The sequence below is a fragment of the Pelodiscus sinensis genome, chromosome 21 (assembly GCF_052426305.1).
Source record: "Pelodiscus sinensis isolate ZL-2025 chromosome 21, ASM5242630v1, whole genome shotgun sequence".
Taxonomy (NCBI): Eukaryota; Metazoa; Chordata; order Testudines; family Trionychidae; genus Pelodiscus; species Pelodiscus sinensis.
In genome coordinates, this window is record NC_143072.1 from 24,298,306 (window position 1) to 24,312,069 (window position 13,764).

Sequence of the window (13,764 nt, forward strand, 5' to 3'; positions counted from 1 at the left end):
TCCCACCCTTTACTCGCCTGGTCTCTTCAGACAGTGAGGTTATCTCTGATGTCCTACAGTACACTGCACAGTGCAGGCCCTCACTCGGCACGATTGATAATCTAGTTCAGGATCCAACCCCTGAAAGGTGTGTGTTTTACTTTTTGTTTTCAGTTTAACACAACTTGCCCCCCTCCTCCAAATTGCCCGAGAACCAAGCAGCCCAGTGCGTGCCCAGCTCTCGGCACAAACGTTACCGTTATTTATCCTCACAACACTCCGTACTATTGTCCCCAAGGAGCGAGACTAAATGACGGGCCCAGAAGGAAAGTCTGTGGCAGAGCCAGGACTTAACTTACGTCTCCCAAATCTTTGGCTCATCACTGGGCCATCTCTCTCTCCCTTTCCCAGCCTGGGGTTGGCGTTCTTTACACCAGGTTGTTTGTACCGCAACCCCAAAACCAGGATCAATGAACAACTCTCAGATCGACCATTGAGAATGAAAAAAAAAATTTTTTTTCTGAACATCCACCACAAACCACAACACAGCAGCCCCAGAGAGAGAGAGAGAATGCCTTTGTCTTTAATGTAAACGTTCTGCAACGGTGACAGAGAACTCCACATTATTCTATCCATTCCTTATCAATCAGATTTGGATCAGTGCTCTTCTTAAACTTCACTGGGGGTGAAAGTGAAAGCCAGGTTGAGCTGCCTCCCAGCCAGACTGCTGGGCTGGGTTAACTTAACTCCCCCACGTGGGTCAGAAGCCACGGTACCAATGTTAACACACTGGGATTGGAACAGGACAAGGGACAGCTCCCCGGACACCAGCTGACAGATCCACTCGGGAGGGGCCAACTCTGCACCATGGAACTCAAGGGGAGTTTCCTCCATCGCTTCCCAAGTCTCAGGAGCAGCCCAAGAGCCAACTCCACACAGGATGTAAGAGCAGCCTCATGCACCGTCCTTCCCAGCCAGGCGATCGGCCTGGAACAAGGACAGGTCACGGACACACTCGCCCACTGTTCCGCAATTCAGAGACCCACCGAGACCTGGAAACTCGACACAGCCTCCTGGGTCAGAACCAAGAGCCAGCCAGAGGTTGGTTCCTTAGAGTACGGCGAACTGGGCTATTGGCACCAGTGTGAGCAACACGTCGGGGAAAGTTCTCCAGCATGGGCACAAAGCCCCTCGCTCCCCTCCTGCCGCTAGTGAAGGCGGCCGAGGGTTGTTACACAGCCCCCTGCCTCTGGCGAAACAGGCGAGCAGCATTTTGCGAGGCACCAGGGTGACAGTTTCCCCCGTTCTCTCTCCCCAGAGGTCAGGAGAGGAGACTTTTCTGCCCCCGCTCAGCTTTGGCTCCTGTGGGCTCCATTTGCAGGGGAATCCAAAAGCATGACCAGACGCCCTCCCCCAGCATGCTCCCCGCCGCTGTCGTGTCACTAGAAACCAGGCTGAACGGGAGCTAGCGGAGGACCAAGCGTGCGCAAGGCTGCAGACAAAGTCATCCAGATCTAGTGGCACGTTCGTGGGCTCGCCTTCCGTCGGAATGACATTCTCCCTTCTCAGCAGCTCGCCGGGGAAAGGTAGGGCGGCAGGGAAGAGGCAGAACTGCGTAGTCCAGGCCTGACCGCGCTGCCAGGGCCAGCTAGAACCAGCAGGCTCCTCTTCACTGCTCCTATCGCCTCCATCTGCGAATGAAAGGGAGAGCGTGTGTTGGGCACAGCACTGGCTCCAGCTTTGATGGCCAGCTGCACGCAAGCGGCCCCGCAAGGCCCCATGCACTAGACTCTGAAGCGGAAGGAGGCGAACTGGTCACTGGATCCCGGGGGATCTCTGGAGGCACAAGGAGAACAAGGCTGGAAAGGGATGGGGGTTCTTGGTGCTCGGCTCAGATCCGCTCTGCCCTCGTGCCGGGGAGGTTCAGCCCGGGGCAGGAGGCCAGGGCGAGCGAAGGGCCCAGTACTCACTGCAACATGAGCAGGGAGAAAGGCAGCGCCAGCCGAGCAGGAGGCAGCTACAGCAGGGAGTTCAGGCTGTTGGGAGGCTTTAGGAAGGCAGCAGCCCCTGCACGTCTGAGAGGCGTCCTGTGGAGGTGACTCAGGGGCCAAGATGCAGGTACGGGACTAGCAGACTGGACTCGGATTCCAAGCCCGTGAGGGATCATTTCGGTCACTTACTCTGGGCACATGCTGCAGTCCAGGCTGGATCCTCTGGCTTTGTGACACGGAGAACCAAATGGCTTCACTCAGCGGAAAAGCCTGCTCATCTGTAGACTTGACTATAGCCCGGCGATGGGCAACCAAGAGGGAGTGGGCTGCTCCTCCACCTCAGTGGGTCTCAGCAGCCCATGGCCACTGGGGCTCCACCTGCCGCCCCCCCCCCCCCCGTCTGCCCCTCTCTCCCACGCATCGCTCACACGCTGGGGCACCGGAGCCCTGCGCTTCCTTCCCACCCAGAGCTGGAACACGGCGAACAGCTGATTGGCGGCATTCCAGCTCGGGAAGGGAATGCAAATCAGCAGGTTCGTAGCCCTGCAAAAGTGCTGGGAGGGAGGGGGAGCAGGGCGGGCGGGGCGCCGGTGCCCCAGTGCTCGAGAGCTGGGTGTGGGAGGGGAGCAGACGGCAGTGCGGCGGGGGGAGCCCTTGTGGGCCACCTAATTGCCCACCACTGCTACAGATTGTAACCTCTTCGGGGCAGGGGCTTACTGTCTATCGCCTTCCTGTGCAACCGTGACGCCCTGCTATCCTTTTCCTTCCCGCGCCTTCTGGCAGGGCTGCTCAAAGCCATTTCGCCACAGCTGACTTTTAATGGAACCCTGGGCTTTAGAGGAGACAAGATTTTTGGGGGGGGGGATCAGTTACTCAGCGTCTTTGCTTTGCAAGGAAAATTCCAGAGGCACCTCCAAGAAACCGAACGTGCTTCGCAGGATTGTGCCCCAAACTCCGTGGGCTCCTGGTGCTATCACAAGACTCCGAACAACCAAAGGCCAGCTGGTCGGTCGGGTGTGGGCCTGGTGATTCAGTATATAGAACAAGGCCCTCAGTGCGTCCCTTTGCAGGCTGTGTTAATATCCGCACACGACCCACATGGGCCGCGCTCTGCTACTGGGGACAGGCTCTGGGGATACTTACATCCTTAAACACTTATCTTTCCCTCCGCTCGCCACTCGCTGTCCGTCGGGGCTCCAATCCACTGCAAACACCTGCCACCAAAGAGAGACACACTCCTGTCACAGGGGTGGGGGTGGGCTCTCCTTCGCCCCGCTGGCAGGGAAGAACTTCAGCTTTTCGGACAGTGGTGGTGGCCACAGCGCTTGCGGGGTGGGTGAGCGTGAGCCCCGGGGTGAATGGCCTCCTACCTCGTCGGCGTGGCCGGGGAGATCAATGGCCAGCTTCCTCGTCTTGGTGTCCCAGACCTTCAGTGTGCTGTCGCTGCTCCCGCTCACCAGCAGGCGGCTGTCAGCCGACCAGGCGATCTGGTAAACGGCAGCGACGTGCCCTCTCAGGGAGGTGAGGTACCTGAGAGAGAGAAAGGGGTGAGGTGGGGCTGTTTGAAACATGAAAATGCTCTGAGAGATAAAGGGACATGCCCAAGGTTACAGCTAGTCAGTGGCAGGGTGCAGAGTCCAAGTGCCTTGCCCTAGCTACTAGGTGCGCTAGCTCAAAAGCAGAAGGGTACGAGTGCACGTGCATGAGTGCGAGTACACGAGTGTGAGTCCACATGCACGCACGCACGAGTGAGAGTCCACACTCTCTGTGAGTAAAAGGGTTCTGCCTCAGACATGGCAAGGCAGTGGGCGAATTTCTGCACGGGCTGACCTGCAAACGTCGCGTCTAACAGCCCAGGAGAACCTACTTTCCTGTCCTGCCATCCCAGAGCTTGATGGACTTGTCAAAGGAGGCGCTGGCGATTATCCGGGTGTCCGGGGAGAAGAGCACGTGGTTGATCAGCGCTTGGTGGCCCGTCATTCTCTCCAGCGCCTTCTTGTCCTCTGCTGGGACCCACAGAAACAGCGTGAAGTCGTCCGACCCGGACACCAGCCGTTCCGGGCCCTGGCCCTGCGACACACACACAGTCGGCAGGGAGCCTCGGCTCGCACAGACTCAAGGCTGCACCCCGGAGCGCATCCTGAGCCAAGCAGGTGGGTTGACGGACTCCTGGCCTGGCAGCGGCCGTGCTAAGAGCAGGGCGGGGGGAATTTCTCCCCGGAGACTCACCCTGACTTGGTCGTACCGGAGCTGAGCCTTGCGTTTCAGTTCTGCCACTGCGAGCCGGAGAGAAGGGAGATTAGCCCCCGGGAGGCGAAAGGCCACTTGTGCGGAGGCGCCCCCCAGGGCTGTGACTCAGGAAGCGTGTTGCAGGGCCGTGGGGAGGGGTTTGGAAAGAGTCACACGCTGACCGAGAACACGCAGCGCTTTGCACGGAAGCCACCATCTGCGGCTAGGGGGGGGGTCTGTTTTCTACCCAGAGGAACGGGGCTGCTGGAGGGGACCCTGCTCCCTCCCCTCTCCCCCCGGGAGCTAGGAAGAGAAACTGGGTCTTCTTACTCCTAGCGCTGGGCCCCACCCACTGGCCATGCTGCCTCCCCTCCCCGCCCCTCAATGGACGTAAGGCTCTTACGGGCGCCGCTCACGTCCTGCGGGTTGACGGAGGCCTCGGCAGGCTCGAAGGCCCCCGTGCGGAGAACGTAGTCTGTGCTCAGGGCCATGGTGTTCACCCAGTGTGCGTGGCCCTGCAGGGTGCGGCAGAGGATTCCCTACGAGCAAAAAACCCGCCTGCTTAGAAGGGGCAGCGCAAGGAGTAGAGCTAGGGCCTCCCGGGCTGCCGCGGGCTGTGGGCAACGCCGAGGGCAGGACATGGGCCATCCCCCCCTCCATGCAGTTCCAGGCAGCGCGAGGGTCCCCCGGTGGGACAGTCCCGCTCCCAGCTCCACTTTGAGTCAGGCCAGGGGATGTCCCAGCCTCACCATCCATCAGCTACGGGCAGTACCGAGTTCGGAGGACAGGAACTCCTGGCTCACGGCCGGGCCAGCGCCGTATTCCCCTGGCTGGTGGGTCCAGCTTCCGTGAGCAAGCGCCACAGCCCCCGGGGCCCACACAGTCCCTCCGACCACCAGCAAGCAGCACCAAACCCACTTCTGCCGGGCTGCCACCTATCCTGAGCAGTTCCCAGATTCCACACCCTGCACGACCAACAAATTCCCTTGGCCGAGGAGCAGAGCAGCTTCCCAAGGAAAACAATCCCTCCAGTTCCTAAAATCCGCCAGTAGGGGGTGCAGCCGAGCCGCAGGCGGGGCCAGGCCGGGCAACACCAATTCAGGCCGGATGCGTCGTTTTCCTGAAGCCCCGCCCCCGCCCGGGCGGTTGCACTTACATCCTGGCCTCTCCAGACCTTGATGGTTCTGTCCTGGGAGGAGGAGTACAGCAGCCCGTCTCCCCCCCACTTGACACACGTGACCGACTGCGTGTGCCCGGTGAGGATCTTGTCGCACCGACCCGCCACGGTGTCCCAGATGCGGATGCTGCCGTCCTTGGAGGCGCTGGCCAAATAGCGGCACTCGGGGTTTCTGGACGGAAGGAAGGAAGGAAAACTGGAGCCTGTGAAGGCAGAGGACGGCAAAGCCAGCTCCTCTTCCGGCAGCGACCCGTCTGCATCAGCCCGGCAGCCAGAGAGAGGCCAGGGCTTCCTTAGGCTCATGAGCCAAAGGGTCAGGCTGGGCCAGTTCTTGGACACGTGGGCAGCCAGTCACATAGGCAACCAGGTGGCCAGAAAGGATCAGGCTGGGGGTGGGCGGGGCTTGGCTCCAGGGGTGGGGCCTCAGCCAGAAGGGGAGGGGTTGGGCCTTCACCTGCCACTCAAGCTTGGATGGGACAGCGAGCATGGAGGGGGCGCACTGCGCCCCCCCAGCAGTTCTCAGCCTGGCGAGATGCTCGGGGCCCCTTTGCAGAGGAAACGTAAATTCCTGGCAATGGAACCCAGCTGGACGCTTGGCATCCCCCACGGGTTTCCCAGCACCTGCATCAGCCCCTGGCGACCACCATCCAAGGCCAAATACTCGCCCCTCCCCCCGGGGCTCTGCCCAGTGAAATCCCCCTGGCAGCTGGATATTGCACCGATTTGCTGGGGGTGGCGGGAGGCGTGGCCAGGCACGCAGGTGACAGAAAACTGGGGGTCGGAGGGAGGAACATCCCCCAGGCTCTAAAGGGAAGAGTTACCCCTTGGCCCAACCCTGCCTGAGGGCCAGTTAAGAGATGGCACCAAGCCTGCCACATGCTCGCAGCTCGCACTGGTCAAGGGGAGGAAAGGCAGAGGCTGCGGGGCAGGGCAGTTCAATGCAGCTCCCCTTTCTGCAGGCATGGCGTGAGGAGCCTGGCCAGCTGGAGAGACAGATCCTAAGTGGTGTGCGATTTTTTTTCCACCCATGTGCAGAATAAATTTTGTTCTGTGCACCAAGGCATGTGTGGATGTGCACCACCGGTAGAAACACAGGCTGCTTGCTATGGGAGCTCTGCTAATCTGCGGGGCGGCATTTGACTCTCTCCTGGGTGCCCGCCCAAATGCTCAGCTTACAGGGAACGCTGATCCTGAGTTCCCCAGAGCACGGGCAGGAGTGGCCAGCTCGTCCCCTGCTCCTCTTTTCCAATTAATTGTTTCCAAACCGGAATTTCCTACCAGGGAATTCAATGGGCCGGGCTCTGCTTCATAGGGACTAGTTTTAATTCTTAGAACCTCTGCGATCATCATCTCCAGCCCCCCTCCTGTCGAGCCCGATGGGGCTACAGAGCCTGTGCAGTGAAGCAGCCTGCAGGGCAAAGACACCAGATGGCGGAGGCAGGGGGCACGGGCAGAGCAGTCATCCCGGGCAGGGCTGCATGAGGAACGAACGCCCTGTGAACCGCAGCTTCCCCCTGGCTAAGGTGAGCTGGGGAGGAGCATGTCGGGCTGCACGTTACACTCTGGGCAGCCGGCACAGGGAGACACTAGCAGTCTTGGTCACCCCCCGCCACCTTTCCCTAGGCCCCTCTTTCGCTGGGGGACTCTGTTTTGGAGATCGGGCGCGCTAGTGATCGGCACACAGGACAGGGAGCTAATCCCAGCTCTAACTCCTCCTCTTTGGGCAGCACTGGGTTAGCCCGTTCCAACTTCACCTGCTCTACCCTGTAAGATGGAGGCAGCACCAGACTCGCCTCCCAGCAGCAGGGCACAGAGAAAATCAGCACAGGGCTTTGAAAACCTAACACAATGACTATGGATACATACCCAGCCTTATATCCATTGGGACTGGCACCATTATCCCCATTATACAACAGCAGAAGCTGAGGCCCAACAGAACAGTGCCAAGACCCGGGCTGCCTTGTAGGCTGGTGGCTGCGGTGGGATTAGAACCTGCATCTCGGGCTGCCCAATTCACTGACACCTACTGGCTGCTTCTCAGCCTCATGTCGTCCATTGCAAGGGGAGCCTGGCCACAGCCGGCAGGGCCATCGCCAAGGCGGGGGGGAAGGGGCCAGAGAGTCACTTACAGGTGGAGCGGTTCCCAGCACAGCCATGTGATCCATTTGGAGTGTCCGGCGAGCACCCTGCCCATCTGATTCCCCGTCTCCGGGTCCCAGAGAAATATCTGTACAACAGAGCCAGCGAGCGGGCTAGACCACAGACCCCGCACTCCCGTGTCCCAAGGAAAGTCACGCTCCTTTGGAAAAGGTGGGTCTGCCCTTCCGGTTCAGCTACTCTAGGCACGGGCAGGGGATGAAGTGGGGACGGGTGGATTCCTTGCCTGGCCTTTGCTGCACCCAGGTGACACCTTGAGGAGAGCTTTCTCTTCGCCCCCTTAGCTCACCTTGCTGCAAAACAACCAGCCAACAGCCAGCTCCTTCCGAAAGCCAGCGCCAGCTGCTACACCTGGTGCCAGGTAGGGACATTAAAAAGCCGTTGCTTTGGTAACGGCAGAACTGAAAATCTCAGCTGTTACAGGCTGTGGGCTCTGCAGTACAAGCTCTATAGGGCAGAGCCTGGAGTGCGGGGCAGCAGCCGGCTCCCTAGGAGCTGGTGCACACCAGAAGCCGGTTTTTAAGCCAGCTCCCAGCCCTGCTCCCAGAGAGCCGGCTGCCGGCCCGCACTATGGGCTCGGATGCACAGCCTGCAGCACAGGGTGGCAGCCGGCTCCCCAGTACACAGTGGTTCTTCCGATAAATGCTCGTCCAAGGAGCAGAGACATTCATCATCTGCTCGTGGAGAAGCCAGAGACCAGAGCAGAACAGCTCATGGGGTGAGTTTAACCCAGAGCTTTGCCTCCCCTCCGGGGTGCTCTCTTACTGCAGACGCCCGGCATCCAGCTGACAAGGAGTTAATAGTGTAAATGGGCCATCTGCGGGCGGAGGGGAAGCCAGGCAGCCCCCGCTCCCCTAGTCTCCTTTCCCCCCACAGAACCCAGGGGCGGTCAGTCCCTCTCTTAGCAGGTGCTCCACCCCCCCACACTCAGCACAGAGGCTGTTGCTGTCCCATGCATGCCAGTGGCTGGGTTATGAGTCAGGGTAGTGAGTAGCGCTCCAGCCAGGCCGAGAGCTGCCCGCTGAGACTGGGGCATGGATGCACTAGGCGCTGTGAGCGCACACAGCAAGAGACCTGAGAAGGGAAAGAAGGATCCTTCTCCCCATTTTACAGATGGGAAACTGAGGTCCAGCGAGAGGAAGGAATCTGCCCAAGGACACACAGGGAGGATGCAGGAGGGCAGAGCCCACATCTCCGCCCAGCTGCTCAGAACAGCTACCACACACGGGCAGCAGCCAGGAGAGATGCTCCTTACGGGGGGCCTGGCAGGCCCTGAACCCCCGTGTCCAGCAGGGACAGCTCAGCCTGAGGCTCCGAAACAAGCCAACCTCTCAGGAGTGGCAACATCCTCTAGACCCACGCGCCCCAGGCAGGGTGGGGGAGGGATGTCTAGCCAGGGGCCCAGGCGTGTCCCACTGCTGTTCTCGGTGAGGAACTACCTCCCAAGGCCTGTTCCCACAAGTCACCAGCCCCCCAATCAAGAGCTCCCCCCAAAAGGCCCAGCCCAGGCCGTTCTGTGCCTCTGCCGCAACGTACCTGATTGTTTTTGCACCCTGAAGCCAGCTTCCTGCCATCGGGGGACCAGGCGATGCTGAGGACCCAGTGCCTGTGACCTAGCGACGGGGGAGAGACCAGGGGTGAGGACTAGGGGGGTGAACGTGGGCTTGGGCTCATCGATTACCCTCAGTTACCTGCCCCCTCGTGCTGCTGCCTCTCATCAGAGGCAGCAGAGGGGGAGGCGGGAGCCGGTGCGCATGGGGAGCCAGCTTTTAAGCCAGCTCCCATGGAGTCATCCCACCCCCCCTGCTGCCAATCACAGAGGCAGCAGCAGCAGCGGCGCAGGGGGTGGGGGCAGGTGGGATCCGGTACATGCAGGGAGCTGGCTTCAAGGAACAAGCTGCCTGGGCTCAGGAGGCAGCGCTTAAAAGCCAGCTTCCCGCGAGCACTGGATCCTCCGGAGTCACCTGTCGCCTCCCCTGCCCCGGGGAAAAATCCGCCCCTTACATGCTCACAAGGATAAGCGCATTTGCCCTAGTGAGGACAGCCCTCCACTGTGGGGTGTCCCTGCCCCCGAGGGGCAGCTGAGGCTGGGGGTGGGGCAGGACTCCCCTGCGCTTGTCCCAGCCTGTCCGACTGGTCCCCCCCCAGCCACAGGGAGCTGCCCTTCTTGCCACGCGGCGGCCCAGGCGCCCCCCAGGCACTTCCAGGGATGCCTCCCCACAGGCCGGGGAATGGCTGGGCAGCACACGTGGTGCTCGCTGTGCAACGGGCCCCTCACGCCCTGGCCCCGCCTGCAACGTGCTGTGGGTCTGGTCGCTCTGCCCCAGCAGACACGGGGGTCGCCCCAGCCACTGCCCCTCAGGCCTCGCCGAAAAGGCCCCCGAGCTGGGCGCGTGGCGAGACCCTCCTGCCTGTGTCGGTTCCCCGGCGCGTGCAGCACGAGCTCAGGGAGCCGGGGGTCACCCGCTGCCGCCCAGCGAGTCAGAACACCCCACCGGGCCTCCCCCTCCCCCGCTGCACCCACCTTTGGCTGTGAAGTGCGGCGTCTCCGTGCTGAGGTCCCAGAAGCGCACGGTGGTGTCGCCGGAGCCGCTGGCCAGGTACCTGAGATGGTGAGGAACAGGCTGCCTGGGCTCAGGGTGGCAGGTCCGCTCCCCCCTCCCCTCAACACAGCCTGTCTCCCTGTAACCGGGGATCTCGCCTTTGGCAGCCCCCTTCCCCGGCCATCCACCCCCCCTCCTTACTTTCCAGTGGGACTGAAGGCGACGGAGATGACAGCCTCGGTGTGGCCCTCCAGGGAGCTGGTGCAGCGCGTCACCGCCCGCACTCGGAACACGGCCTGGGGCTGGTAGACGATGTCGAGGACTCTCTCCGTCTCCACCGCCTGCCCCACCAGCGTCTTCTCCAACGACGTGACAATCTCAGCATCGTGGACGTAGAAGGCCAAGGGCAGCGGCTCTTCCTGGAAGGCAAGAGGCAGAGGCACTAGCCGGGGGCAAATTGAGGCTCATATGGCCCCGGTTTACCTCCACCCCGACAGGAAAACAGTTTGGGGCCCCATGCACTTCCCGTTCCTCCCTCCCCAGGGCAGCACTAGGCTGGGGAGATGCACACACTCAGCATCAAGGCAACAGCTGACAAATCTGCCCGGGGTAGATCGGAAAGACCCTCCCCGTACAGAGCCCCTCTTTGTGCCTATCCCTGGGTAACTGGGGGCCAAAGGACTGGAGTCCCTGGTGCGGCAGGCCCAGGCCGTGCTACGAATGGCCGTTATACGAGATCCCATAGCTAATCTCTTGCCTTCTCGCTACAGTCCGACAGGGAGCCCAGACCACCCGGCTGGATTCTGCTGGGTGAGCAGCCCTGTAGCCCAGACAGTTCCACACGTCACGCCCAGCACTGCCGAGAAAAGCCCCATTGCTCTGTGCCCACCCCCACAGGCGGCTGGCAGGAGCCCCCCGCATGCCAGCCGTTTGCAGCCCCCCCCCCCCCATGAGAGCAGCAGGCCGCGGGGGCGTTGCTGGCGGGAAGTACCTTCTGGAGGAGAGCGTTGCAGACCAGCTGCAGCTTCTCCGGCGTGATATCGACGGGCACGTCAAAGGGCGACCCCAGGATCTCGCCAGCCTCATCTTTGAACTGGATCAGCAGCCTTTCCACGTCCCCTTGCATCATGGCGACCTGCAAGCGCATTTCTGCCTCAGGGCAGCTCGGCCTGACTCCAAATCAAACCCGCTGCTCCACGGGGGGCTTGGACAGAGACTGACAACAGCCAAACCCACCCGCTGTTGAGGGTGCCACCGCTGCTCCATCGGCCCCTCTGACCGGGTGCTCTCCACGTGCCTGGCATCGGAGGATCTCAAAGTGCTTTCCTGCCCTCCCTCCCATTATCTCCATTTTACAGATTGGGAAATGGGCACCCAGGCCCCGGGTCACCCAGCAGAGGCAGGTACAGAATAGGGATGTAAAATCCTGTTTAAAATGTGAACTGGTTAAACTAGATGTTTAACCGGTTAACCAGCCCGCTGTGTCACGTTGTGAGTGCAGGCCGCCGGAGCAGCCTCCCCTGCCTGCAGCCAGTTAACCGGTTACCCTCACCAGGTGATGCTCACCAATAACTGGTTAACCGTTGACATCCTTAGTACAGAACCGGGTAAGCCTGACCCCCAGCCCCTGTCATCTACCTGGTGAGAGCCCCTCGTTAGGGATGTAAAATCCCATGTAATTAGTGAACCAGTTAAACATTAAGTTATGTTAATGTTAATTAAGTTTAACTAATGTTAACCAATTAAACAGGGGCGAGCAGAGGGGGGAAGGGCTGGCACTCTCCTTCCCCCTGCGGAGGGCAGCTGTCCGGGGTGGGTGAGAGGCTGCTCCAGCCCCTATCAGTAACTGGTAAGCCTCATCCATTCAGGGAGAGGTTTACCAGTTACCCATGAACATCCCTGCCCCTTGGCAGCCTGCCCGATTCCGCTCTGCACACGGTGCCCCAGGCTCTTCCCCCAGGCCACAGGCAGCGCCAGGGACCATCCCGGGGTGTTCCTCGGACACGCTGCCTTGGCCCCCTTTGCGCGGGTGATCACTCAGCCAGCACCTCCCACTGGAGTCCCCCCCAAACTCAGTCCCTGGAGCTGGGGGGAGGTTCCAGAAAGCTCGGGTCCCTTGGAGCAGCCCCTTGCTAGAGCGCCCCGCCCAGCCGGGGCACCCCTGCTGCAGCGGGGCCCGCAGCCCCCTTGCTCAGCCTCTCCCGGCAGCGGGGGCGAATTTCCAGCCCCCCCCCCATGTCCGGCTTTACAAGGGGAGGGCGCCCCCTTCTGCCCAGCGGCAGCCAGGGCTCCCCAAAGGGGGGATGGGGCAGGGCCCCCAGCTCCCTGCAGGGGCTGCTCTGAGCTGCCAGGGCCCCCCCCTCCCCAGCCAGCCCCGCTGCCAGGCCCCCCTCCCCAGCCAGCCCCTCACTCACCTGGGCAGCGCCAGCCACGTGTTGACTGCAGCCCGGCCCACGTGGAGCGGAAGCGGTGAGGTCATCTCTGTGCGCCCGGCAGCGGCTGGGCCAGGGAGCCCCGCTGCCCCCTGCTGGAGAACGCGGGCACAGCCACGGCTCCTGGACAAAGGGAACCGCAGCTGGGAGGCAAGTGCACAGCTGGGGCAGAGAGAGAGAGAACAAGGAGTCTAGGGAAGTGGGTCTGGCCCACGGAAGCTCATCATCTAATAAACCATCTTGTTAGTCTTTAAAGTGCTACATTGTCCTGCATTTTGTTTCAAAGAGTCTAGGGGCACCTTAAGGACTAAGGCCACGAGTCGAAAGCTTAATAATCTATCGGATCAATACACATGAACATTTACAGCCAGTGTTTTTCATTTTGCCTACGCTGGTGCCGTGTTATGCCACGAGGAGGCAGTAATTGTCTTCCATGTCCAGCATGCGCTGGTGGACGGCATAATTAGAAAATTGGAGGGGAGGTTGCCACACCTTGCTACGCTCCATGCGGTATCATCTTGATGGCTGAAAAACAAAACTTGACTTTGACTTGTGATGCACAGGGAAGATTTTGGGGAGCATTAACCAACCGAAGAGGCTCTAGATGTCAGTACCCAGGAAGAAGAATGATTCAGTTTGTTTTGTCAGAGTTTAAAGCTGGCAGTTTTCTAAAATTTGTAACAAAGACAAGGTCCAGTACATTTTTCTAAAGCATCTCCTTGCGTCTTGTTTTTGCTACAGCCACTGGTTAAACAAGCCAGTCATAATGAGCTGTAGGGAGATTTAATGGACCTGTGGTTCACTGACATTCACCATAAGGAACAAAACAGGCTGGATGACAAGACCGTTCCCTTCCAGCTCAGCCCAACTGCCATACACCTGCCGGAACAGAGGCTCATCCTGAAACTTTACAAGCCCATGGGTACCAAAAGTTCCAAGTGCTTTAGAGAGAGAAAAAGGATGAATGTACATACCCCCAGAATGAGGCAACATCCGCCGTTGCTCCCCTGCTAGCTGAGAACAGCCTAGTTCTTGGACAGTGCTCAGTGTTGGCCAACTGCTGCAAGTAGCTTTGAGGGGAATAGTAATATTTCCTGTAAGCATTAATTTAACTGGCAGTCTCTAGCCAATAGCACTAGACTAAGGCCAGGGCTGTCCTTACACATATACAAAATGCGCACTTGTGTATGGCACCTGACAACGTGGGCACCACCCACCAATCTCTTCCTATCCCTGTTCTATGGTTCTGCTTCCTC

The 13,764-nt window shown here is 60.3% G+C and overlaps 1 protein-coding gene across 2 annotated transcripts; it reads right to left on the minus strand.

Annotated features, from left to right (window-relative positions):
- Positions 1–542: 542 nt before the first annotated feature.
- On the minus strand, positions 543–12,648 carry NLE1 (notchless homolog 1). Of its 2 annotated transcripts, none has more exons than XM_075904647.2 (13): positions 12,491–12,648; positions 11,068–11,211; positions 10,278–10,495; positions 10,058–10,137; positions 9,070–9,146; positions 7,506–7,603; positions 5,356–5,548; positions 4,603–4,738; positions 4,200–4,246; positions 3,838–4,040; positions 3,341–3,500; positions 3,114–3,184; positions 543–1,670 (listed from the first exon to the last, which is right to left on the minus strand). In XM_075904647.2, exons 2-13 carry the CDS (start codon positions 11,203–11,205, stop codon positions 1,658–1,660), a joined length of 1,434 nt encoding a protein of 477 aa, XP_075760762.2. In that variant the 5' UTR covers positions 11,206–11,211; positions 12,491–12,648; the 3' UTR covers positions 543–1,657. The 2 variants fall into 2 exon arrangements, with proteins under 2 accessions (XP_075760762.2, XP_075760761.2); XM_075904646.2 differs by lacking the exon at positions 12,491–12,648 and adding an exon at positions 11,313–12,071.
- Between the last annotated feature and the right edge of the window lie 1,116 nt (positions 12,649–13,764).